This window comes from Carassius gibelio, chromosome B5 (genome assembly GCF_023724105.1).
Source record: "Carassius gibelio isolate Cgi1373 ecotype wild population from Czech Republic chromosome B5, carGib1.2-hapl.c, whole genome shotgun sequence".
NCBI lineage: Eukaryota > Metazoa > Chordata > Actinopteri > Cypriniformes > Cyprinidae > Carassius > Carassius gibelio.
The window spans coordinates 36,585,878-36,613,320 of NC_068400.1; the positions used below are offsets into that span (position 1 = coordinate 36,585,878).

General features: G+C 35.6%; 2 protein-coding genes across 3 annotated transcripts in view; both read right to left on the bottom strand.

The window, feature by feature from the left end:
• The window catches only part of LOC127958023 (zinc finger matrin-type protein 4-like), a 76,308-nt gene that overhangs the window by 17,312 nt on the left and 31,553 nt on the right, over positions 1–27,443 (bottom strand). The window contains exons 4-5 of the mRNA XM_052556805.1: positions 21,133–21,289; positions 6,040–6,264 (exon numbers count right to left, since the gene is read on the bottom strand). Coding sequence (XP_052412765.1) covers positions 6,040–6,264; positions 21,133–21,289 — 382 coding nt within the window. The remainder of the gene's footprint in view (positions 1–6,039; positions 6,265–21,132; positions 21,290–27,443) is intronic.
• LOC127958024 (uncharacterized) lies at positions 14,059–18,977 on the bottom strand. Of its 2 annotated transcripts, none has more exons than XM_052556806.1 (6): positions 18,853–18,977; positions 17,653–17,833; positions 17,511–17,586; positions 17,264–17,419; positions 16,126–16,218; positions 14,059–14,725 (listed from the first exon to the last, which is right to left on the bottom strand). In XM_052556806.1, exons 2-6 carry the CDS (start codon positions 17,748–17,750, stop codon positions 14,531–14,533), a joined length of 618 nt encoding a protein of 205 aa, XP_052412766.1. In that variant the 5' UTR covers positions 17,751–17,833; positions 18,853–18,977; the 3' UTR covers positions 14,059–14,530. The 2 variants fall into 2 exon arrangements, with proteins under 2 accessions (XP_052412766.1, XP_052412767.1); XM_052556807.1 differs by having other exon boundaries at positions 18,858–18,878.

The window sequence follows — 27,443 nt, forward strand, 5'->3', positions numbered from 1 at the left end:
GTGGGAAAGCAAACACGTCCCGGGATTGATTCCGGCATTGAACCCGGGTCGGGGACCTAGTAACATTTCAGTCCGGGACGAATGTTGTGTGAACAAAAGCCAGATCTAATGCCGTGTCGTACATTACACGTCACACCCTGATGTCATGTGTCATTACGGGACCTTTACAGATTGTGTGTGAACGCACGCAGATATTCCAAGTAATCACTGGAAGTGTGAAAAATCTAGCGACCCGGGAACAATTGCTGGAACACTTTTATGGAGTATTGTCAAGAGGAAAATGAAAAACATGAGACCAAACAATGCAGATGAGCTTAAGGCCACTGTCAAAGAAACCCGGGCTTCCATTCCATCTCAGCAGTGCCACAAACTGATCACCTCCATGCCACACCAAATTGAGACAGTAATTAAAGCAAAAGGAGCCCCTACCAAGTATTGAGTACATGTACAGTAACTGAACATACTTTCCAGAAGGCCAACATTTAAAAAAAAAAAAAATCCCCCCCCCTTTTCTATTGGTCTTATGAAGTATTCTAATTTGTTGAGATAAAAATAGATTGGTGAGTTTTTGTTAAATGTGAGCCAAAATCATTACAATTAAAAGAACCAAAGACTTCAGTCTGTGTGCATTGAATTTATTTAATACACGAGTTTCACAATTTGAGTTGAATTACTGAAATAAATGAACTTTTCCATGACATTCTAATTTATTGAGATGCACCTGTACTCTCATTCTCTGTGTCACACAATCCTTCAGAAATCATGAAATCAGAAATGCAGCCTTGGTAAACAAACTACAAACTACTCTGACCCTCTCAGTATGCCAGAAAACCTAAGCATATGTTTATGGAGAAATTAGTATAATACGTAAAGTATAAGGGGTTCCAAATACTACATCATTTACATGGGCAGTGATCATGAGGGCAGAGGTCAAATACACAACATCCTGTCATATTCAGCACATTATAAGCCACTAACCTGTTGGACAGGCTTGAATCAGCATGTTTGCACTGTAAATAGACAATGTTTCTGCCTCAATTCGTCATCAGCTCTGCTGTGTGAATTCAGACATGAGCAAAAATATGCTAAACAACAATGAATGAGAAAAACATGCCCAGATTTGTACAGTGACACGCAGATGGCATCTAAATGGTGGGTAATTCAGCAAACACTGATCCACTTCTGCTCGAGAAGAAAATATATCAACCATATCAAATTGAAAAAGCCCACGGCTAGCGCCCGTATTTAGAAGTGCACATATAATACAACAAAATTAATTTAGCATTTTCTGATTACATTCACATACTAATAATCACAGTATCTCAATTATGCGATAAAAGTACCTTATACAGTTTACCCAAAATGAAAATGTGGTCACCATTTACATGCAAGACTTTCTTTTTTTCTGCTGAAAACAAACTGACCCCTAAATTTATCATAGTAGTAAGTGACAGCTGTTGTACCAGCTGTGTAAAGACACAGAGTGTAAAGACGTGTTAAAACATGAGTATTTTCAGAGTATTTTCTTTTGTATTTTACAGATGAAAGTGCAACATAAGGATGAGTTAATGATGACAGATTTTTATTTTGGGGGTAAACTATCCTTTAAATAAATTCTGACAACTGCTGGTGCAAGATGTCTTAAATTAGATCTTTTTCAAGCTTCACATTGAAGCTGCAATAATAAAGTACTGCTTTTCAGGTCTTTCCAAAATCATTTTAAAAACAAGAGCTAACATCTTTCTTACCAATACAATACAACAAAGCTCAAAAGAATACAGATAACATGCCACCTTGGAATGAACTCACAGCCACCAACACTCCTCGATCGGTTTCAGGGTGGCATGTAAAACTAATGGCTTGTACACTGAGGCACTAGGCAGGAAGAATGTAATTGCACAGTCCTTTGGAGTGAAGATGCTGATTACCAGATGAGCCAAATTATATCTCCAAACTTGTCTTTCCAATTAACCAGCAGGACTGTGTTAGGATAGATGGAATTTGTCACAGGCTTCGCCTGACTGGCTTGGTGATGACAAAAGAAAAAAAGAGCCATAATCACTTCTGAAATCATATCAGCTTGAATTATATCAGTATTCTCTGTTAAAATGAGGACAGCTAAGCAGACTTGCTTACCAATAACTGTATACAGTTTTAAAAATTGTAATGTTCAACTGGTATCACCTGGATAGTGGCCTTTTTTCAACAATGTAGAAAAAATGTAGGAGAAGCCCTTGATGTTTACCCTCCCAAAAAATCTACAGAACACAAAAGTAACAGTTTAGCCCAAGAATACATGCCATGCACTCACAGATATGCACACACAAATTCATCAGAAACTATGCAGACACAGTGCTCAACAGAAAAGCTATGAATATTTCATGATGTTGCAGTCTTCAAAGTGTGACTGCTGCCACCCTCTCTGATGCTCTGAACATCAGACAACACAGGATGCCCGGGACAGATATATGCAAACAGAGAAATATGCAGAAAAATCTAAGGCGAGCAGACAGAAGGAGAAAAAACATGGAATGGATACTGAAAGAGAGACAGAGGCAAGTGTTGTAGGTGCTAACGCTTTGTGTGAAAGATGAGCCTGCCAGCAGCAGCTCCCAGCCCGATGAATTAGACAGCAAGTTCTCCTGCAACATTTCCCTCTCTGGCAAACTCTTTCTCTCTCTCTCTCTCGCTCTGGCTGTTAGGGTGATTTGCCACATCATTACTAATTGATAATCACATTGGAGAGAAGCCATCAGAGGCGTACTACTGAACGCTGCAGTGTCTGTGCTGACATTTCCTGGCTGGAGTAATGACTAGGTGACATTAGTGAGAGACCTTTCAGGGCAGACAGTGAGAACGGGCAGCCGGGGGGAAAATTGCAGAGATGGTTGGCCCATCCATTTTTCCCTCCTTAACCCAGTGAAGAGGAAATGTGTGTGAAAGATATATAGGGAAGGCCAGATATAACTGTAGCACCTTGCATCAATTTAAACTAAAAGAAGTTGTAAGTCACATTGGACAATTAGGGCTGGGCGATAATACGCTAACGTTAATTATTGCGAAACAATTTTCCTCGATAAAACAATAACAAGAGTTTGATAAATGTTCAATGTTTATGCGCCAAAAGGGGAATGAAACGGCGCAACTCATTTGAGCTGCACCACCAGTGTTGGCAACTTCTTTCAATGGAAAGTAGCTGAAGCCTGCTTAAAAAAGTTGCTAAATTTCACTAGATGACACTATATGCTAATTAGCATGTTCACAACACCATTACGTCGTATTTTCATTTACATTTTTTGTCCTCTCTGTGCTCACAAACTGTATTTTAATGTAGCCAAATTCTCAATAAAAGTTTTCATTTATAAGTTTTACCGTTTCTGTAATCAGGTATCAAGATTAATTTGAAATAGTGACTGAAATTCTGCCCATTAAGATTACATAACCAACCAGCCAGCACTCCACACAGAGATCTGATCTGATTATCATCAGTCTGTCTGGAATGAAATGAAGAAACAGAACAAACTGAGGCAGACTAAATCCAGAAGAACTGTGGCAATGTCTCCAAGACGCTTCAAGAGACCTACCTGCAAAGCTACATGAAAAACTATGCGCAAGTGCACATAGAGCTAAAGCTGCTTTAAACACAAAGGATGAACACACAAAATGTTGATTTCCTTTAGTTAAAGCTGCGGTAAGGAACTTTTGACGCTCTAGCGGTTAATAAACAGAACTGTTTGCGTCTTGCGGAAGAACATCGTAGCCGGAACTACTTCTCTCTGTTTATGTCTAGTATAGTCCGAATATAAACACTTATTATAGGTGCACCCTAGTGATTCAGGACAAGCCAAAAACATGGTTTGGAAAATGGATTCATGGTGTACTCGCTTATTATACACATTTTTCTACATTTTGAACACAAACAAAGTTACGGACCGCAGCTCTGATTGGTTGTTTCTTACCGGGAGCGATGGAGTTTCTGCAAATGGCAATAGGACCACTGGGAGGAGCCAGAGGAGCTTGATTTTTTTTCACAGATTATTTGTCTCATATTCTACTGTCAGGACATAATGACAGGTTTAATAAATATGTAAAAAATATTTTTTTACAAAAGTTCCCTACAGCACCTTTAATAGAAGTTAATTGATAAAGGAAATCTATTCATGACATTATTTTTGACAGCTTCCTCATTTTACAGCATTGTTACATAGGTGTCTAAAACTTTTAACAGTACTGCAGCTTTGCAGGAAGGTTTCTTGAAGCATGTTGACGTTGCCACAGCTCTTCTGAATTTAGTCTGTCTCAGTTTGTTCTGTTTCTTCATGTCATTCCAGACAGAAATCAAATACACATAAGATAAAGACAATGCCTGTGCTGTGATTTCAGCTATACTGTAAGCACAAGCTTTTTTCTATTAAGATATTTATTATTTTGTTAAGGAAAAATGACTGGAAAAGTGTAAACAATTCAAAAAACGTTTAGTGTTTGTCATGTTCTGACCTTAAAGAGTGGTTTAAAACCACAATTGTTTTGTTTTACAGTTAAAGGGGAAACGTGTACCAAAAACATTGATCTCCCCTACTTTAAAGTGTTACCTAAAACTCTGAGCTTTAATGTGAAGCAGGATGTATGACAAAATCAAATAATTCATAAATCTGATAACTTTCTCATTCGGCACTCAGCCTAATTGTTTTCCATTTTAATCTTGTGCTGACAGAGTAATAGTCACTATGAGTCTGGCAAAGTCTTCAGCGTGTCTTCCATTAACAAGGCTGCTCAGAATTCACAATCCATCATGCTAAGCTAGGCATAACCTTCAGTCCAAACAAACTAAACCCAACTTCAGCTCAGTGTTCATCTCAGTCTCACAGCGCCAATCTCTCTGAAGCTTTGATCTGTACTGCATTGAGTCCCTTTAGCTCTAATGAGTTGACACATCCCATGTTACTTAATAGTTCTGCTAGGTGGTGGAAGCCCTCGCAGAAATGACTGCTGGCATGGTCTCTTTCCTTCTCACCTGAGAGAAAATGTGTTTGTAATTGATATTGACATAATGTGAGCCATGAGACAACGGGAGAGCACACTCTTCATCCCACAGAGATTAATAGCCTGTGTCGAAGTCTCTGGATGAACAAACCTATTGCTTTTAATCTCTTGAAGCCCAGGCTGGAGAAGAGGCAAGGGAAGTAAAAGACACATTGAGAAGTTTTATTGTATCATGTGAGCACTTTCAATAATCTATCGAGGAAGTGAGCCCCATGGGACCAACTAACTCTCTGAGTTGGGAATGGCCTTCAATAAAAAAAAACACTGTGAAATATAACATGAGCAACAGAGGTCAATCCTTGTAACCTCACAGTTTTCCATTGAGCTCTCACACCTTTAGTTACAGTCATATAAAAAAAATCCACACAACTCTTTTTCTTTTCCTTTTTCCTTTTTCAATGCAGTTACTTTTGAAGACATCACAGCATCAAAAGATTTGTGACATAACTGTGCTGTGTGATTGACAAAAAAATTAAAATAAAACTGAAGTCAGACACAGTTTATAGATAAAAAAAAACCTTTGCTATGCTGATAATATAATTTGTAATGATTTTATTTAATAAGAAAAATTTAAAATAGATCCATTTTGAATAATGGTCTCAGACTTTTGGACCCCATTGCAAATACTTCTGGGGTTGGTTGTTTCAGTGAAACATAAATTATTTAGGTAAAATACTGAAATGTTTTCATGAAAAGGCATAGGGAAAATGTATCCGAACAATTTCTCTGTAAACCTCAATGACCTTTTAATGGCATCATACGTAGTCATTTCAAGCTTAATTTTATGACACATTATCATTTTGCATAACCAATTAATTTCTAGGCAGTTGCACTGGCCAATATAATCAACATTCTCATTTCCATCAAAGACCTGCAGGACAGTAAAGCAATACAAATTTTTTATCAGTCAGTTCAGTTCTTCATTATCTAATGAACTAACAGCCAAATTAATCATGCAGCCACAAACAGCCATTAACAGAGCGTTTAAGTCTGTACCTTTCATCTCTCCCATGTCTAAAGTCTTTCCTAGTTGTTCCAGTAGATCTGCGCGTGCTGCATTTTTCTTGTGCTTTTTGCCGTCGTAGTGTTGCTGTGCCATTCCAGGATTGTTGAACCAAGCATTGCACAGCTGACAGTAGCGATCAGAATCCCGGTGCTGACGGGTCGAGCTCACAGGTGAGGTTTCTGACGAGGGTGTTTTCACTGGACTAGGTGTCACCTCTGAAGAAACCAAGCAGAACAAGAATTAGAATGGAATAACGAATTAAAACATTATTTATTTAATCGGATCTTTTGACATATGAGGTCATTGTACTATAAAAATACCCTGTAAGTTTCAGAACTCAAAACTTTCTTGTTAGTCTAAAAACAGCTTATATTGAAGCCAGTCTGCCAAGACAACAGGCTTGTGGAATGTGCTGTTTATGATGTAATGGTGTGGCTAAACACTGCCTTCGCAGTAGAAGATCAACACCTGCATCCACTTCACTCCCTTGTTTAGCCCCGCCCACCAATTCACACATGTATGGTAAATAACAAGAGAAGCAAATGCAGGTCTACGGAGCCCCGCAAATGACATGCAGGAGAAAATATTAGGCTAAATAATGTGCACAATTTACTAATTTGTTTCCTCAATATACTAAAATGTGCAGACGATTACTATAGCATTCACTCGATTTATAAATAGTGCACATGATTTAGCAAATCGAGGGAACGCAAAAGTAAATCGAGGGAACCCAATAGTTATCGTGTGCACGTTTTAGTACATTGAGGCAACGAATTAGTAAATCATACACACAATTTATTTATTTTTTCTTGCATGTCATGTGCGGGGCTCCGTATAGGTCTATGCAGAAAGCAACTATAAAGATGGCTCAGAAGACAACAAGACGCTTTAAAGTGCAAAGTTGTGGAAAAACACAGTCTTCGAATCACCTTCATTGTTACCATAATGGTATAAGAGTGGATGAGTTTTATTTTTAAATAAGTTCCAGGTGGCGTCAATAGAACTTGGTCCTTTTTTCACTTCATTTTACCGCAGATGCCTTTACAAGGGGATTTTTTAAAAGATTGAAACTAAAATGCTGTGCCGACTACTGTATATTGGATCCGATGGTAATGTTTTCATTCAAAATGTTAAAAATATTGATAACAGTATAAAAGTGGACCAAAGAGAGCAGTACAGGTACAAGATGGTAAATTATGTAAGTAGACTGCTATATAAAGCTTTAGGCAATGGCCAAGATTCGATGCTCTGTGTGGGACATCTTTTGATATTCAAGAATCCTGAGAAAAAAAATCTATAGTATAGATGGTTATATTTAAATTATATTGTTATAAATTATGTATATTTTCCATTCAAATTTAATTCACTTGCAACACTACGGTTTCAATCTTTCAGTGATATGAAAATGCAAAAAAAACAGAAATTCTTCTTATTGCTGTTTTAGAAGCTTAACATGAAGAATATTCTATACATTTGTCACAACATGGTTTTCAGAAGAAAAATGCCTTTGTTGTAGTTAGAAGAGGTGAGGGTTAGGACTAAGGTTTTACAGTTTGTGCTGCTTTGATTCTGCTGCTTACATCACAAGGGGCACACAATCAGTTTTAAATCATGTAATGTTGCCATTTCTAACAAAATTATCTGCCAGCTGGCAATTAATTTTGTTATATTCACTTCCTAAAGCCAAGTTTTACTCTCACTTGGCACTTTAAGTGTATGATTTTGAACCCTAGTTGCAATCCAGATAGCTTGAGGATTTTTGGATTTTCTATTAGTACAAGCTCAGAAAGCAAAAGAGAAACTCAAATAACAAATCATTCCCAGATATGTGATGACATTTTATGTTTGGTCAACCCAGTGAAACAAACAAAAGTATGTCTTATTCTTGTTAACTTCAGTGATTCTAGTCAGAAATTATTTCTGATCTTGACAGCAACAACCCAATTACTGAGATTTCATTCAGCATTGTGTTTGGATGTGTTCTCTGCTACATAACTAACAAGCTGTTGCCAGTTTCTTTATAAGGAAGATGATGCTATACATTGTTTCTGACAGTCCTGCATTTGACCAACACACACAAAGCAAGCTTCTTTACTCATTTACTGTTGTGCATGGATGTGCAGCACCACAGAGCAGACCGAATAAACACAAAACACACCATAATCATAATGCCAGGCCAAACAATCAGTTTTAACACCTCAGTGGCTGTCCACTCTGCCATGGACAATGTTTACAAAAGCTCTTTTCAGCCTTGACATCACATCCAGTTTTATGGCAGAAGGGAACATTTTAAAGAATGAGCCACTTCATGTCTGTGTTTATTAGTGTTCATAAGTGTTATTGAGCGGTGAGAGAGAACTGACCCAGTATCTTTGACAGAGTTTGTTTACATTTACACTGACTGCCTGTTCTTCATTCCTATTTGCAACTTTATATATGATTTGATACATAAGCTACACTAATAATGTCTGCAAAATCTATGACAGGGGCTTAAGAGACTCCACATAAGCTTCCTACAAAGGTTTGATTTATTAGCAAATCTGTAAAAACTGGGATGTCCAAAAAACAAAGAGAAAAATGTTGTTGTGCCAGGAAATGTAAACCCTGCCAAAACACGTGGATTATTCCTTCAATCTGTTTTTCACTCTTCTTTTACATTCTTTCAGCTGGGGTTGATAAAAGTAAAATGCATGCTTTGGATGGGACACAAAATTTAATTTAGGCAATTAACAACCACTGCTGCAGAAATTTAATTTGATACCGTAAATTAAAATTCTTCATGAGATGAAAATTTAAAGAAGATAAATGAGCTGCCACGAGAGTGGGCGATAGTACATGAGCAGGCAACTTCATTTTGAGAAAGCTCAATCTAGTTTATTTTTAACTGACGGTCATTCTCTGTGAAGAAATGTTGTTTATTGCAGGGTTTATTGCATGAGTTCTTGGCACAATGAAAGACAATGCATTTGCATTAAAGCCATTCAATAAATTAATACTGCATGAAGTGTGGTCATACAGGAAATTTACATAGCATTTTATGAGTGTCAAGGCTTAGCGCTCTATGAAGAACAAACTTTAAAAATGCAAAGCAAATACAAATTTAATAAAAGTGTCAGTAAAGTATAGTACATAATGTGTAATTCATAAAACTCCCTTAAGCCCTGGCTGCCGTTATTGGTGTATCTGTCAGACTCTTGCAGTATAACACTATGGATATTAGCAGAATCCGGCACTGAAACATTGGAGTATTGATTTACAAGCTCAGGGGTTTACGGAGTGATATCCATCAAAATAAAAAACGGGAAGGTTTCTAGTTTCCTATAAACACAAGACAAAGACCATCCCTATACAATATAAGATAGCTGTGTTTTATTTTAACACAGACATTTTTGCACAACTCAAAGTTTTTCATGCTAAGTTTTATACAGTGTCACCAAGCTTTTTGACATAATTGATTATTTGCACTTGTTGTGTTCGTTGTTCCCTTTGAGCCATGTGTCTCATGATGACAACTTACTAGCAGTTCCTTGCTTTAATAGTGAGTGCCTCTGTGTTTTTTTGTGTGGAATGGAATGAATGTCTTGATTTATAGTTATAACTATGTATTAAAATGCCATACATTTTACACCTGTTTCACACCGCAAGCTTGAGTTTTGCATTAGCTTCATGTCAGCGTATATATGTCACTGCAGCTGCAGAATTGGCAAAGTATTCACACTGCAGCATATGTACAGCGCCACAGCAGCGGCTCCAAACCTTCATTTCTCTTGACAACTATATATTTGTTTTTAGAAGTAGGTCAAAAAGTTTTAAAGTCTTGAAAGTTTCATAATATGCACCGCGTTCATGGTTGCAGTGTGAAACCAGACCCTCATTATAAAACACTGCTCACATGACATCACACAGTTCATGTGTTTGGTGAATCATTCTAAAACTAAATGATTACAATCGAAAATAACTCTTTTCTTTTTCAGATATTTTTTTAAATGTCATTTATTCCTGTGATGGCAAAGCAGCCTTTCATCTAGTCTTCAGTGTCACGTGATCCTTCAGGAATCACTGTAATATACTCACCTGCTGCTCAAGAGACATTTCTCATTATTATTAGCAATCTTGAACAGTTTAGCTGCTTAATTATTTGTGTTATACATTTCCTCAGGATTATTTAGGGAATAGAAAGTAAAAAAGTAGCACGTATTTGTAATAGAAATCTTGTGTGACATTATAAATATCTTTAATGTTACTTCTGAATAAAAAAAGACTTACTGACCCCAAACTTATATATATACTGTATATACTACCATTCATGAGGACAAAGTGGCAGTATAAAGTCCTTCCAGAAATATCACACAGCAGTTCACTGGGTATATTTAAGCATATTAGCTAAAACCTTGAGCCTCACAAAAGAGATAAAGGATAAATGAATATATTCCCCGGGAATGTCCTCAATAACACCATCACTCACCATCGCTATAGTCTCTCAATGCAGATGGCATTATCTTACCCAATGTAATTACTGCAACCAGACTTCTGCCTTAATAGTCCTTCTGTATTGCCTAAATTAAATTTGGTGCCACAGGCCTATGACACTAAAGTCATTCATTACTGCTATCGCAGTTTTACTTAATGTTCTCGTGGTCACCAGGGGTGGTCAAAACCTTGTTCAAAACTGTTACTTCTTGCTCTTTAACATTATTTCAGTGTATCATTAGCACCTCACTGCCCTCTCCCCCACTGTGCCTCGTATTCTCAAGCTCAGGGAGGAGCGATGAGCATATCTGTTCCCCAAAAGACAGATAAATCTCCATCCCTCCATTTATTTCCTGCCCTTTGCCTACTGCAGCATAAAAGCACTTTAAAATCACTTAGAAGGCTCCAGAGTATCCCTAGTTAAGGAAAGGCTATATATATATACAGTAAGTGAAATTGAATTAGGGACCGAGGATGGGATAGCAGGTCGAGAATAGTGACAAACAAAAAACAACAACAAAACGTTCATATAATGCACTGCCTGAAATCATTTCAAGTCTCTCACATTTTAAAAAGTTCAGATCATGGCCACAGCTGCAGTGAAAAAGATTCACCGGTAATGCGTTTCCTGTCTTCTTTATAACAAACAATAGTCTGACACCAGCAGGCAGGAGATTTCAAACATTAATGAGATTCTGTGGGAGGAAATAACAGAGAAACTTCAGGTAATTCCAGGTGACAGTTTAGGCAATAAGGGAAGAGTCATCTATCAGGAGATTTACTGCAGGCAAAAAGACAGCTACTGGATTTGGGTGACATAAAGATGGAGAGGGACTTTCGGAGAGATCATTCACCCATGCAGAAAGCCTGCACAAGTCATATGCACAAACCTTTGACTGATTTCCTAGCGAGAGCTGTTGCGTGTTGTTAGGTCTGAGACCACACACTTTTATCACATTTAACAGTAGGGGAAAACATGCAAAGCATCTGATGTATTTATTAAGCGAACATGCAAGGTGATGTGTGTATACCTTTAGAAATTATTCATTGTCAAACTTCATTGCTGTAGACTCCATACAGGCCTAGTTATGAAGTTTATGCTGCCTTCACATGTTACTTGATTTATCATAAAATGTATATTGTTTCTGACTCTCTTGACTGAAGTTGCACATAAAAAACAACACAATTATGACATTTGTTTTTTCCAAATATAAATGTCTAAATACATTTACACATAACAGAAACCATTAGATGCATATTTAAAAAAAAATACACAGAAAAACAAAAACAAAAAAACTAAACAAGGAAATTCAAATGTAACAGAGAAATTCCATTGAATAAATAGCAAAATTTCTGTAAATGTAGGTTGTCTTATTTACATTCTAACTAAATTCCTAATACATTTTCCCCAAACACACAAATCATGCTAGAACCTTATAAACAGCATCAGTGCACAAAAAATGGCACAAACCACCAACCATTCCACATGCAATCTTATCCTAATGCAATGAAGGTGTACGGCTTGAGAGATTCCATTTCCGGATCAACCAGAACAGGATCAAAGGATTTTTTTCTATCTTTCTTTTCTTTTTTTTTATCCTTGCAGTTATCCGCTTTCCTCTCTAAAACGTCCTCACTGGAGTTTCTGTCAAATTTTCTCACTGCTGAATCTCATCCAGTTCCCTGCTTTATATAAGCTGGGAATTTTTGACCACAAATATTTTACAAGATAACAATTTTCATAAAAAAAAAAAAAAAAGCTTTTTGAAGATTCTGAAAGGCTAAAAAAAAAAAAAAAGTATAATTAGGTCGTTTGCCCAGTTTCCACAATTAACTGTTGTATATCTAGACTAGACACACATTTGCACAAACAACATAGAATTTTCCCATAATTTTCCAATGGCAAAGATGTTTATTGTAGTAACAAGATGCACAGGCAACCAAACCTGACTGCAAACTACCCTGCTGAGTAATTTAATAAGATGGATGTAGTACCCTTAAATGTCATGTAAAAACTAAATAAATGTACATGTAGGTCAATCCACACGGCCTTCCAGTGGTTTCTCATTTGTCTTACTGAATACAAAAGAGGAGGAAGAACAGGAGAAAGAGACAGGATGTTTTGTGTTATAAGCTGATATCTGACTGAAACAATAGTGTTTCCCAGGAGTTGAGCTGGGCTCAGGTCACTGGCTTCACTCAGTCACGTCATTTACAGTATGTGTGTTATGCAGAAATCAATAAGGGTGGCCTGTTAATGGCCTGGTTTATTTCACACAAACTGCACTAGAGCCACTAATACGTCACACAATACAAGATAACTTCTTAAAACCATCATCATTAAGTATTAAATTATTTGAATGCACAAGTATTTTTTAACTTGATATATTAAAATACCTTAAATTAATGACTTGAAAATACATCTAGTTTCATTTTCTAAAATTATGTTGACCTTTTTTTTTTGTTGGGCTTAAAGTCACAATGTGACTGGTAATGATTTTTATAAAAAGCCAATCTAGACTTCTGCTGTTTTATAAGGCAAGGTTAGTTCAGATCAAACAAGAAAACAAATTAACGACATGAAAATTTATTATAAAATGATCACGCAACATTTTTAAAGTCAATAATTATATTTAAAAATGGTATAAACATGTTTTCAAAAATAAAAACCAACATGAATACAAGGATTGAATTTCTGAGAAATCAAATAATCCTTCCCTCTAAAAAAAACAGCCCTTTTTTTGATTACTGTGAACAAATGTTGAAGTGGCACTGCAACATGTTTACAGTTTGTCCCCAGATTGCCAGGACATTCAAGTGAACTCCTCTCTGCTCAGTTAAGCTGGGCCTGAGCTAGTCTGTCTCAGTATGCCACACGTCAGAGGGATTGATGGTCTTCCTCAATCCCCTCGGAGTGGGACACAAGCCTCGTCTGTCTCTAGCCATCAGACGCAGATGGCACAGCTAATGATGGCATCAGTCAGTGACAGGAAACACGGGAGGAACAAGCAGAGAGAGAGAGAGAGAGAGAGAGAGAGAGAGAGAGTGAAGGAAAGACTACAGTGGTAATTCATTTTAAGCCAGATATGCTACACAGCCTTGCATTTAAAACCAGACTGTGAAAACAATGAACCTACACTGAAAAAACTAACATGTAGAATTTACTTAATAAAATCCTCGTAACAATTTGCACTAACACTTTTTAAGTAAAATTTACTGCTTCAATTTTAAGTAAAATACACTTACCAAAATCAAGTAAAATCTATGTATTAATTGACTTGACATTTGTTAAAATATTAAGTAAATATTACTAAATTATATTTAATGTAGGATTTATATTTATTCTAAGCATTTAGATAAAGTCTATATATTTTTTTAAATACAAACACACAGATGAGCTTAAAATATTAAGTAAATTTTATTTACTGTTATAAGGTAGGTTTTATTTAATATTTCAATTAATTTATTAAATGTATGTAATTAAATATTACTAAAAAATATAGTAATTTTGTCTGCATTTTAATAAACCACACAGCATAGATGCAATAAACATTTATTTTGTTCCAACATTAAACAATGACTCAGTCAAAATGTAACCTTTTGAAGTTACATAAAGCAAAACCTAAGTTTTAAATAACAACTGTTTCCTTAGGGATTTGAGTCCTGAAAACAATTTAATTTGTCAAGATCATAAAGTGTTTTAACCCCAAGAGGTATACAAAAACATGGGATGAGGTTTAAACCTCATGGATATAATGCATGGATACAACATTACTATTTCAATAAAAGTAACAATCCTCTCAAACAGTGCAGTTTCAACATTCAACATAGCACTCTGTACTTACGCTCTAAACATTACAGCATTAAATGCATAAAAACATTTTGTTTAACAGTTAAAGATGTCAATATTTCTATATAAAACAATTTAGCTAAATAATGTCAAAAATAATTTCTTAAAAGAGACTGCATCCTACTGATAATGAGTAGTGCTTTTACGAATTCTGTTAAATTTTAAAAAAGTGAATCAAGGTTGAGGGCATAAATGAGTCCCATAAGCAGGGCACAAGCTTTAGCAGTATTTTGGCATCCCGGCAATATCTCCTTGCCTTCAAGAATAATGGATACATCCACTGGATCCTTTCCATCAGCTCCATGTACAACCAGAATCTTGAGGGTGTGTTGCGCTGTGTCACTGTGGTTGTCCTCCTGCACAATTTAGACAAACTAAATAAACTGAATTTTACTGAAAAAGCTACACTAAAGTAATACAGTATATATTACGCTAAACTGAGTCAAGCCTATTTTACAGCGAGCCAGGTTTAGTAAAACATTAGTCAAACATAACATAAGAGCCACTACAGCCAAATAATGTTACCCTGAGCCATAAATTTACTACTGGACTGTGGCTCTTTTGGTCTTAAAGGGCAACACTCCTGCAGAGTTTGTCTCCAACCCAAATCAAACACGCCTAATTCTGCTCATTAATATTCTACTAGACGGACTAGAAACTTTTAGGCAAGTGCGTTGAGGCCAGTTAGAGCTAAATTCTGCACAACAGTGACCCCCCAGAACAGAATTTGGACACCTCTGCTTTAAGATTAACCTGTACATAAGGGGTGTGAACCCTGGTCCTGGAGTCAATGTCCTGCAGAGTTTAGCCCCAACCAGCTCCAACAAACATACTTTGAAGTCTCTAGTAGACCTGGATTTCCTGGATCAGTTGTATTTGATTAAAGAAACACTCCACATTTTTTGGAAATAGGCTCATTCTCCAACTCCCCCAGAGTTAAAAAGTTGAGTCTTATCGTTTTTGAATCCAATCAGCCGACCTCTGGGTCTGTTGATAGCACTTTTTAGCATAGCTTAATATAGATCATTGAATCCGATTAGACCAGAAGCATCTCGCTCAATTTAAAACGTGACTCTTCTGTAGTTACATCGTGTACTAAGACCGGCGGAAAATGAAAAGTTCAGATTTTCTAGGCCAAAATGACTACGATCTATACTCTCATTCCGGCGTAATAATCAAGGAACTGTTCAGCTGTAACATGAACGCAGCAGGTACAGTGATATCATGCAGCACCTGAAACCAGCCAGACCCTCTTCCTTGCACAGGGAGCATGTCTTGCTAGCTGGGAACTATTTCCACAGTTGCTTTCATTTATCAATGCGCCTGCTATGTTCACGTTACAGCTGAACAGTTCCTTGATTATTACGCCGGAATGAGAGTATAGTTCCTAATCATATCGGTCTAGAAAATCACAGCTTTTCATTTTCCGCTGGTCTTAGTAAACTATATAACTACAGAAGAGTCAAGTTTTAAATTGGAAAAATATCAAAACTCTTTGGTCATTTCTGAGCAAATCAGATTTAATGATCTATGCTAAGCTATGCTAAAAGTGCTAGCGCCAGACCTAAATGGATTTGAAAATGGGAAAACTCAACTGTTTAACTCTGGGGGAGTTGGAGAATGAGAATGTTCCTTCAAGGTTGGATCTAATCTCAGCAGGACACAGGCTGTCCAGGAGCATATCCCACCCCTGGTGTACGTTACGGTAATACAATTGTAACATTTTTAACATGACATTGAACAAAAAATGCTTTACCTGGCAATCTTCAAACAGTTCCTCTTCTTTCTCGCCAATGTACAGTATGAGGCTCCGGATAACAGCTTCACGCCTCATCTCAATGTATTGGTTCTGTGAATAGATAATTATTTTCAACACATAACCAATATCCATAGAAAACAAACTACCAAGTGATAATACAATGGCATACACATGCAAAGAGCAGTGATTTGACAGAAGACTACAAGAGAAAAGCCTGGAAAGATGGAGTCTGTCTGGTGGTTGCTTTTGTAGTCTGTTAAGCTTTTTTTCAAAATATTAACTTTGTTGCCATTCTTTGTCGTTTAAACTGCTAAATATATCTACACTACATATATTACAGGTCGCCGGGATTTTGCCAAGTAAGACATGTTCCTGGATCAACATCTTTTGTTGATCCTGGATCAACATCTTTTGTTGATCCTGGATCAACATTATGTCCAAAAATATAGACTTAACCCTATCTCTACCCCTAAACCTACCCATAATTTATTCCTAAAATCAGTGGGAAATGATACCTGATTTACAAGGATGTAGAAGTATCTAACCCTGATCATAAGGCTAAAACAAATATTTCCTGAAAAGTTATATCTCAATTCTGATTGGTTGATTGGAATGTTGTGGTTGATTAGAATGTTGTTCCAGGATCAACAAGGATGTTGATTCAGGAACATGTTGTACTTGGTGAAATCACACTCACCTATATTACACATTATGTAGCAATTAAGATATGTCTGGATATTTCACATCACTAGGTTTAAATCTTAGACTTAAACAGTGTTTTCAGTGTTTACACATCTAAAGGTAATTGGTGCCAACATTTAAAGTTGCCTTTAACTGTTTCGCTCTCTTATCTTTAGGTTTAACCCAAGGTTTCTGATCTAGTCAGTCTGATCAAGTCTGGATCTAGGCCCAATTTTTGACTGCTGATGATATTTTGCAGACAGCCTTTAGAAGACCTAATAAATGACCTCTACAATCATTTACCACCTCATCTGTGCTGTGTAAAGTACTATATAAATAAAAGTGGTTAAAACTGACTATTGAGTGAGGACTGATACTGTATGAGTGTGTAGTGTGTGAGAAACAGATCACATTCCTCAAAAGAGTGAACAAGCACAATTTTTAACAAACACACCTGACTCAGTATGTCCATGTACGGCCTCAGCTTGGTGCCCACAACACCTCCCTTGAGCTTCATTAGGGTAATCATTTTTGGCGTGTAGGCGTCAAGCCTGTTCATGAAGCTCTGTTCCAAGGAAATTGTAGTTAGTCTCCAAAATTCTTCTTGTATCTGAAATGACAAGAGATCGATATTTAAATAATACTTTTAAATTGTTTCTGGCCAAACAAGAGGGCTTAATAAAGGGAATACATTTACATACCTCAGCTTCACAAAATAAGGCAGGCCATCTCTCCTTGAAGTCTTCAGCAGCTGGACTACCACTCACAACCTCCAGCCTTCGATAGGAGAATGTTTTTGCCATTTTTTCTTTTATCACTTTATGGTTGTTCTTTTTTTTTTACCTCTTCGAGAAGCTCCTGCCTCTCCATTTCAAGGCTATCAACATTTTCTCCATTTGGATGTGGAGGTAGGAAGTTGACTTCCGCTCTCTTTGAGACATAAGATAAAAATTTACTGTTTATCCTTGATGACACACCAGGGTTGAAAACCATGCGTCTGAGAGATTTCCTAAATGCAGTCAAGCTGTAAATGAACAAACACAATTATATTAAAACAACAGAATTAATGAAAATACATTATATTTAAGGTAGAAAATTACATGAGAACTAATCAATAAACAGAAGCTGAAATACAAGCAGGAGTTGTATTCTGACGTGATGCTGGTTAATAATCATAATGTCTAGGTAACAATTAAATAAGTTCATTTAAACACATAAGTCAATGTCAGAGCTTTTCAGACACTTTCTGGACTGAAAAAAATTATCACCCTATTGCAATAGTTCATGATAGAGTACAAAAAAAGTTTAATCTCCAGTTTCTAAATCTTAGATGGCTTATTATGGGTAAAATGATGCTGCTAAATTTCAAAATATTTGTTCTACACTATTAGTATTTGTAATGATATAACCAATATTTTTTAACATTGTTTAACCAAATCTTTTGTCTTTTTTATTCTCAGTTTTGTAATGTATCTGAGAAGAAACGCTTGTGTAATCCACAAAGATTAATGTAAACGGTAGAAGGTATGAACGTTATTGTGCTTTTCATCCAGAAATAAAACGCAGCTCCTTGTAAAATTATGCCTTCAGGGCAATTTTGGTTGGTCCAATAATTTCAAGGCAAATCTTGCTGTAGTCACGAAATTTATAGTTTATTGATTCGTTTTCACACATTTTTTTTTTTCATGTCACTCAGCACGATTTATTTCATGTAACGTTAATGTTTTGAAAGTTGTGGTTAAATGTAACCTGATCGCAGTTAAATGAGGAGGGTGGCAAATTAGGACTGAACTTTTCCTAATGCAAAATTCGAATCGGCGTGTTTTAACATAAATTCACTGACTAACACAAATTTCTCTGGTTTTAAACTGACTTCTGTATGAGACTACTGCTGCTTCACGGACTGCACTGGAAAATGCAGGCCTAGGTTAATGTAACATCGAGTTAACGTTACCAGAGTTACACAACAAAGTCAATCGGACTTTTAAAATTCTCATGCACCTATACATTGTCATAAATTACTACAAAAAGGCAATAACTTACCGTACACATTAACTTTGCATCCACTTGTGACAATCCCAATCGCACGTGTGGCAATCGCAACCGTCTGTCTCGGATCCAAAACGTGGGCATGTGATTCGGTCACGCGGATGTGAACGTACTAAGATTTTAGATTAAAATTTACTCAGTATTTTTAGATTTATGTGCAATGACTTTAAAACAGTTAAATAATATGAGAAAATATATAATAAAATTTACTATTCCCATACAGTACATTTTATACATGAATTAATTGTGTATTTATTTAAAAAATTACTTAGAAATTCTAGTTCTCAATGAATTGTAATATTACAATGTAAAAATTATGAAAGTAAATCTAGTATATTTTACTATACCTCAAAGTTTGTTTTTTCAGTGTATGAATTTTAAATTAACATGGCAACACACAAGACCATTAAACAATCATTTGCACCATGAGGTTGATAAGTAATGAATAAATGTGCAATCATTTTCAAAGGTTTGGTAAGATTCAGGGTGGTAAGCACAAGAAGTGTATTTCAATAGTAATATTAAATAAAAAATATTATAAAAAATAAATAAATAAAATAATGGTAAATATTTATTGTATTTAGACATTTTATAATAATAATAATAATAATAATAATAATAATAATAATAATAATAATGTATTATTCGTTTTTAGATGTTTTAGAATAATAAAATCAATTTTATTATAATGTCTGACATTTGAAAAAGCATAAGCCGAATTATTATATTCATAAAATATTAATACATTGAAATAAAAAGTAAAAGTATATATATATATATATATGAGAATAAAAAATATTACTTTTTATTTAGATATATTTTTACTTTGTTTTTATTATAACAATTATGATTGTTTTTCAAATTTCAAAACACAATATAATAATGAAATCAATGTAAATATAAAAATACCTCCAATAATATTAATAATGTATTATTAATTTTTATTTAGAGTTTTTTCTCATTTTTTTTTATTATTACAATAAATGTGTAATATTGGTGTCAGCATGATTACAATAAAAATTATAAAATATAAATACATCTACATAAAATATTTTTATAGTAATAACATTATTGATTATGATAATAAATATTACTAGTTGTTTTATTTAGATATTCTATAATAATAATAATAATAATGATAATAAAATATTATTACTTTTTATTTAGATGTATTTTTATTTACTATTTTATTATAATTGTTTTTCAAATATTAGACATTTATTGTAATAATAAAATCAGTGTAATCATAAACAACGAAATATAATAATAAATAATTCTTAATATAATAATAATATTAATAATAAGAATTTTATTTAGCTGTATTTTATCCTTAAATATATGTTTTATTATAATAAATGTGCAATAATTGGCAAATCATAATCAAAATTATAATAATAAAATTCATCTAAATAAAAAGTCATACTTTTTTATACTTTATATTACTGTTAATAATAATATCCCACAGGATACACAGTGGTTTTCATGCACCAGTCTGCCTTGCATGCCCAATAGATTACATCAGTTTGACATAGATAGTGGACAGACTGTGACTCCATCTCAAGCGTTAGAATTGTGTAATTGATCCTAAACACTGGATGTGATGTGGTGGGCCTCCTAACTATGCCATATGTGGCACAGCTGCCCAGCGAAGAGTGTAATTAATAAACACATTGGGCATTTGGAGGCTCAGCCAGTAGAAAAGCTGGTGACTAATGGATGCTGAACGGAACTGAAAGCCAGTCGCGCTCCTCATTGGCTGAAATGGAAATGACACACGAAGCCTCTCTCTACTGTACACACTGTATATCCTTTGTGCATCCTCCTACAGGCGAAGGATTTCTGAGAGCCCACAGATCCCGGGTGTTTCCTGCTCATTTTGGTATTGTGCTGTAAACAGGTCAGAAACCTAACATGCACAGCAAAGCACAGCGTGACAGAAACCTAATGCAAGAACGAACACAGACATAAACACAAATATGCAGACAGTGTGACAAAAGCATCCTCAAACACACTGCTTTCACTCGGCTGCTTCTGTAAAGCTCATTTTAAGTCGCAGACAGATTCTTCCGCCTTTTTTTTAGGTCAGTTACCCCTGTAGGCAAGTAGGTGGTGAGCAATGATGTGCAGTGCAAGACTGTGAGTGTCCGGCTCGTTCAAACGCCTGCCCTGATCCTCCAGCCACCCGCGGTCATCTCCGACAGATCTCCTTACACATAAACACCCCCCTAGAGAACTTTTTAGTGCTACGTGTGTGTTTGTGTGAGCAACACGTACCTTTGGCTGTTATGGCAGGCTGTTCCCCCAGCAGAAGTTTGAGCCTCTTAGCATGGATCTTGCCTTGGTAATGAGACTGCGCTACCACCGCTGAAGTAAAGGACATGTTACACAGTGTACAGCACTTGTTCTTATCCACATCTCCCTCCTCACTCCCCTGCAACACATCAGACACATTTATCATGGTCAGAAAGTCAGACGGAGCAAGGGAACCCAGTTAAAAGAGGAAATCGAGAGCTAAGCACAATATTTCTCACAGTAGATTTTCTCCTCCTACCCCCCAGCAATGCTTGAGGGTAAATGAGCAACAAATGTAACAGAGAGAAGAATGAGAGCAAGAGTCGGGGAAATGTCTCAGCTTCTTTGGGATTTCTTATGTGGTTACTGGTGGGATGCAAAGGTGCTGATTTAACAGTAATGGGGCCAGTTTGATTGATCTATCACAAGCAGAAAGTGAGGCGATCACCCACTGCCTGCAGTAAAATCTATTGCATGCTTTACATCTAATACAAGATACGGAATCTATGGAGCCATTTCATGACCGCGTTCATCTTCCTTGTGATGCATTCATCAGTATATGCTTGGGATGAAGAACCAATAGAGTGCACAGTTTCTCGTCTACGCCAAAAAGCCTACAATTACTAAACTGTATATGTGACTGTGATGTTGTCCAACAAAACAATATATATTAAAGGCCATGAAAACATATTGTTTCAAAATATTGCAGTTCACTGTATTTTTGATCAAGAATAAATAAAGCAAAGCTGTATTATCAGAGGATAACAAGAATTATGTCCTCTACATCACCCCTCACTGATATCCCAACTGTTACTGGACACTGGATTAACCCAATAAGGGCTTTAACATCACCAAAACGAACCTGAAGTGATGTATTTCTTTCTTTCATTTTCTTTTTCGTTGTTGTTGTTGTTCATTCCACTAACTTTTCTCTCCTCCTTTCCCTAAAACACTGTAATTTTGTTTAAATTCCACTGTGAAATTTTCTAGTCTTTGACCTTGTTAGATGTTCCTTACAGGCATTGTAAGCTGTTAACTGTAATTACAGGAAGAGACTTTATATTGATAGTAATCAAAAACAATGGTTGCCCTCCAGCACAGATTCCAGCTCTATGAATAAAACAAGGAGCTTATTTGCATAGATTTTCCAGCAATTTTGTTCCATTGCCACACAGAGCCTTGGACCATAGGAAGGGCAAAATTATATAACACATGTGGAGTGAAAACAGGCTTAAGTTGCGTTCTGAGGCATTCTTACACAAGCATGCAAACACACAAACTCACTCTGTGTCTGTCTTCCTAAACTACTAGACTTCAATGCTAACACCACTGAAGTATGTTAAAAAAAAGAGTTGGACAACAATGAGGTCAGTATAGAAGTAAGTTCTATACATGTGGAGATACATTATCAGACATACTACATCAGCCATGTTGGTTTTGTCCATTGCATTGAAGCTACTTTTGGTCTGTAGGTTGGCCTGCAAACATCCACTGTTTCCTCTGTTTGTAAGTATCATGGAAGCCAAGCACCCTCAGTGTTAATGGAGGGAGCTGAACACACAGCACACACCAACACGGCACTTCTCCAAATGACCTTGCTCTTTGCTTCGGTATGTGCACTGTACATTCAATATATCCATTACCACATCACCTGCTCTGAAAAGAAGAATCTCCCACGCAAGTCCTCATATAGTGCATTCAGAATGCTATGCTCTTTGTGTTACAGTGACATTCACGATGAAACGGGAAAATAAAATCACTGACAAGAGCAAAACATAGTGACTCTCTATTAAAAGCTAATTTGATAAAGAACACAGGTGTTAATGACTGTCATCTGCAAAAGGGGAAGGTCACCATGTTGCAAATTTGCATTGCTCGACCAATTACAGCGTTTTAATGGGGTCATATGTGGTGCTAAAAAGAACATTATTTTGTGTAATAAAATGTGTTTATACCATTTAAGGTTCAAAAAGCACATAATTTTCCACTTACTCTACATTATTGTTTCTTCTCTATACCCCACCTTTCTGAATCGTGTCGTTTTTTAACAAAGCTCATCGGTCTGAAAAGCGAGGTGTGCTCTGATTGGCCAGTTTTATGTTTAAGTGCTATGTCGCGATGATTTCATGTCACATTTTAATTGGTTGGTCAGCAAATGTGGATCATAGCAGCAAACACACTGATGCAATGATCATGCTGTATTGCAGGCTATCTTTGGTTGCAAGACGTGAAAAAAGCCTTCTTTGAACGTCTATCACTGTATGACACAGGACCACCGATTAGAGCCAGGATCACAGAAATTGCTGTAATTGTTTTACAATGCCAATATTTCATTTGGGACAGCCAAAAAGTGTGCAGTATGTTTCTGATTTTAGCTCCAAACTGCTACAAATCACACCTCCCTGGAAGTTTCTAGTGATCCTGAAGACCTTGATTAGCTGGATCAGGTGTGTTTGATTAGGGTTGGAGCTAAATAGTGCGGCGCTATGGCTCTCCAGGAATTGAGTTTGAGACCTAGGCCAGTGGTTCCCAAACATTTGGTTTTTCATTTAAAATTAGTCTCCATGGCCTAAGGCAGTGGTTCCCAACCACGTTCCTGGAGGCCCAGCCAACGAGTTGGGAACCACCCAAGGCCATGGAGACTAATTTTAAATGAAAAACCAAATGGTTGGTTACTTTGGGTTTAAAGTATTTTGATGTGTAGGCCAATCAATTCTCTGTGGAGTGTTGAACTATATTATTTTCATACTGTCTTTATTCACTTGGAAATACATCAGATCATGGAAGTGAACTGTGCCATGTTAACAATTCATGTTGTCTTTTAGATGAATGGAAAATAAATGTATATATTTAAACATCAAATCCAGAGTCTAATGCAAAAATCCCACAAACATGTGCGTTCATGAATAATATTGATGACATTTGAACTGAAAAATGACATCCAGGACTCTTCTATAGGAGAACAACACAGAAAACCCCTGACTCAACTGTATCCCCCCAGATTTAATCTCCAATGTGATTTGTCAGATATGTGTGGCTCACATATTCTAAAGCCATGTGCAAAGCTGAAGATAATTACACGTCTGAATATACGTCTACACAGCAATTCAAAGCCTGTCACTAAGAAAGTCACATTTCTCTTCAGCAAAATGGATTTGTGTCTATTTCATTCATGCAATAAAATAATCTTTTTATCTGGAAGCAGAAAATTCACTTTACAGTCAATACAAAACAGTGTTTTCCACAGAGCTACTCTCACAATAATGTCAGTGCAACTTCAATAAGCAAACAGGCAAAAAGATAACTTGTTGTCCCTACATATTATGGTTGGAGATGAGAAAGTATTTTAAATAACACCCATCACTTTAACAGAAAATAAACATTTTGCACATCTCTGCATTTCAAAGAACTGCAACTATGACCTATGAACACCAAACTAATATGGCTTCCTTCCTTTTAAACAGGAAGTCAGGGGTGGAGGACTAGGAGGAAGTTCAATTCACAACCCAAAATTAATATAAAAATAAAAGTCATGAATTAAAATATTAAAGTCCAACACAGTAGTCAACATGGTCTTTAACGTTTCTCTACTCAAGATTATTGCTTGGTGAATGCTTGTTTTCTAATATAACCTATTCACACACAACAATGAAGCCTCTTTGCATTCAACCATCATCAGCTTCAGCAATAGCTAACATTTATGAATGCATGCATGCACGGGTTTTAGCTTTTATTGACAAAGACAGTTGATGGCAGACAGGAAGTTAATTTTTTAAAATAAGATTTATACATCATCCGAAAGCTGAATAAATATAAGCTTTCCATCGATGTATGGTTTGTCAGATAGGACTATAACTATAACTACAACTATTTGAATATCTGGAATCTGTGGGTGCAAAGAAAATCTACATTTATTGAAATTAAGTCCTTAGCAATGCATATTTCTAATCAAAGATTATGTTTTGATGTATTTAAAGTAGGAAATTTACAAAATATATTCATGAAACATGATCTTTACTTAAAAATCTAATGATTTTTGAATTTAAAAAAAATCTATAATTTTGTCCCATGCAATGTTTTCTGGGCTAATGCTTCAAATCTACACGTGATATTCATAATATTCAGAAGTAAAATCAGTAGTTCCGACAACAACCCTGGAGCTGTTAAATGCCCACCAGGTGATGCAGATTTTGCTGACAAATACCATGCTAAAATAATAAACAATGTTCATTTACTTATATTACTGACACTCTAACTGCATTTCCATGAACTTATGTCTGAGACTGTATTAAAAACATGTAGCTCAAACTGAGTTAAAAGCAAAATTTAAATGAGTTAGTCTGTTGTTTTAGTGCTTCATTTATGCAGTAGTCCAGCATTTTGCATATCTCTGCTGTATCGTATAAAGTCAATTCAAAGTGACAAATGACTGCCTATTGCCCAATTAAGCAGAGACAGAACTGTTAAGGGTCTGACAGGGTTCATCAGGGCTGTGATGGAATAATCAGGAGGCTGATAACCATCTGATTGGAACAGCAGAACCAGCCTGGGGGAAAGAGATGCTAAATTTGTCATTTCTGTTCAAATACCAAGTAGAGAGAAGGAGATATGACTGTATACAGGAGATCAGCGAGTCTCAAATGGAAAGATTAAGTGCATTCTTTATGTATATACACACTCTGTTATTTTATATTTTAATATAAATAACTATAATATACTAATACAATTTTAAGAATATCAAACTGCCAATAAACCAATGACAAAAATATAACAACTGTATGTAACTAATTCTATATACAAAGTAATAAAAAAAGTCAATTAAAATAATATATCAACTGCATATAATGTAAGAAATGCACATAAGTACAAAAAAAAAAAACAGATAACAGTTTTTAACAACAAAACAAAAAATATAATTTTTTTATTGTGTGTTCCAATTATTCTCAATCAAACTGCAGTTGGATTATTATGATTAGGTAAAAAAAAAAAAGCAGCTAACTAACACAATATAACACAATGAAAACATAATTACATATTTTAAAATAAAAAAAATGAGTTATCTGTATTTGCAAATAAACTCTTTGATAGAAATACTGTATGAAACCCTCACAAATAATTTGGCTTGGGAGCAATAGTGCAATGACAATATCAAATTAAACACATGACAAAATACACACTATCACACTATTATTATGCATTATTATTATTATTATTATTATTATTATTATTATTATTATTATTATTAACTTTCACACATTTTTTCAAAAGCCATGCATTTTCTTTTTGTTAGGTTTTAGATCTGATGGTTAAGCCTGTGCACATATATATATATATATATGATCACAAAGCAGAATATATTTCTCTGAACAATGAAAGACCTTAATTCAGCACTCAGCACTGCGTCTGAGGCTTGCAGGCAGTAGTTGCTGGTGAAAGCGCTCTGGGGGCTTTGCAGAGATTGCTTTAGTGCAAAACCTTTTGAGACTTAATTATGTTTACACCGTATATATGGTTGCTGTGCAGCATGGCTATTGCTTTGTGGATTCCGAACGCTCAAAACCAAATGTTACAGGCACAATGTGCTATTAACTGGAGTTCAATTATGGATTACTCACTTATATTTCTTACTGTTTACTGCTATTTCTTACAGCAAGAATGGAAGAGTGTCCACTTTGAGAAAGAAACACAATGACAGAGAAAAAAAAAGGTCAGAGAACCCATTACTCAGTTCGGTCTGCGAGAACAAAATGCTATGCCAACCAAGGCAAGCACAGTGCTGTCACATCGTATCAGTCAGGTTCCAATATACTTCAAAACCATCCCCATATTTGAGGCCCTTATCTTGTAAGCCATAGTGTTAATATATTTAATTCTTACAGCGTCATTCTTTAATAAGTAGGCAGTACTTATTAACACCAGAAAAATACATTAGATCTTAGCTTTTGAAGACATGCAATATCAATATTAACAATTTCAAATCTGCGTTACCCACATTAGTGTCTCAAAACTGGTTTTGACAACGCAAAATACCATGTCATAAAAAAAGTGATAGACAGGTTTCATTTTGTGTGAAAAAAAAAAAACTACAAAAAACAAACATCTTGCCTAAAACTATGGCAGGTGATAAAGAGTCAAATCAGCAACAGTGTTTATATTGTTAACTAAAACTATTATTTGTATTAATATTTGTTCATTTTAAATCCAACATAGCTAAATAATTAAAAAAAAATTAGTAAAACAAAAACTTAATAATAAAATAACATGATAATACACTACTGACTGCATAACACTGA

Excerpts from the sequence above, each read along its gene's own strand:
- LOC127958024 (XM_052556806.1), bottom strand. The coding sequence starts at position 17,750 with ATGTCTCAAAGAGAGCGGAAGTCAACTTCCTACCTCCACATCCAAATG. Across the intron at positions 16,219-17,263 it reads ACATGGACATACTGAGTCAG|AACCAATACATTGAGATGAG; the intron begins GTGTGTTTGTTA and ends ATCTATTCACAG. Across the intron at positions 14,726-16,125 it reads AACTGTTTGAAGATTGCCAG|GAGGACAACCACAGTGACAC; the intron begins GTAAAGCATTTT and ends TAAATTGTGCAG.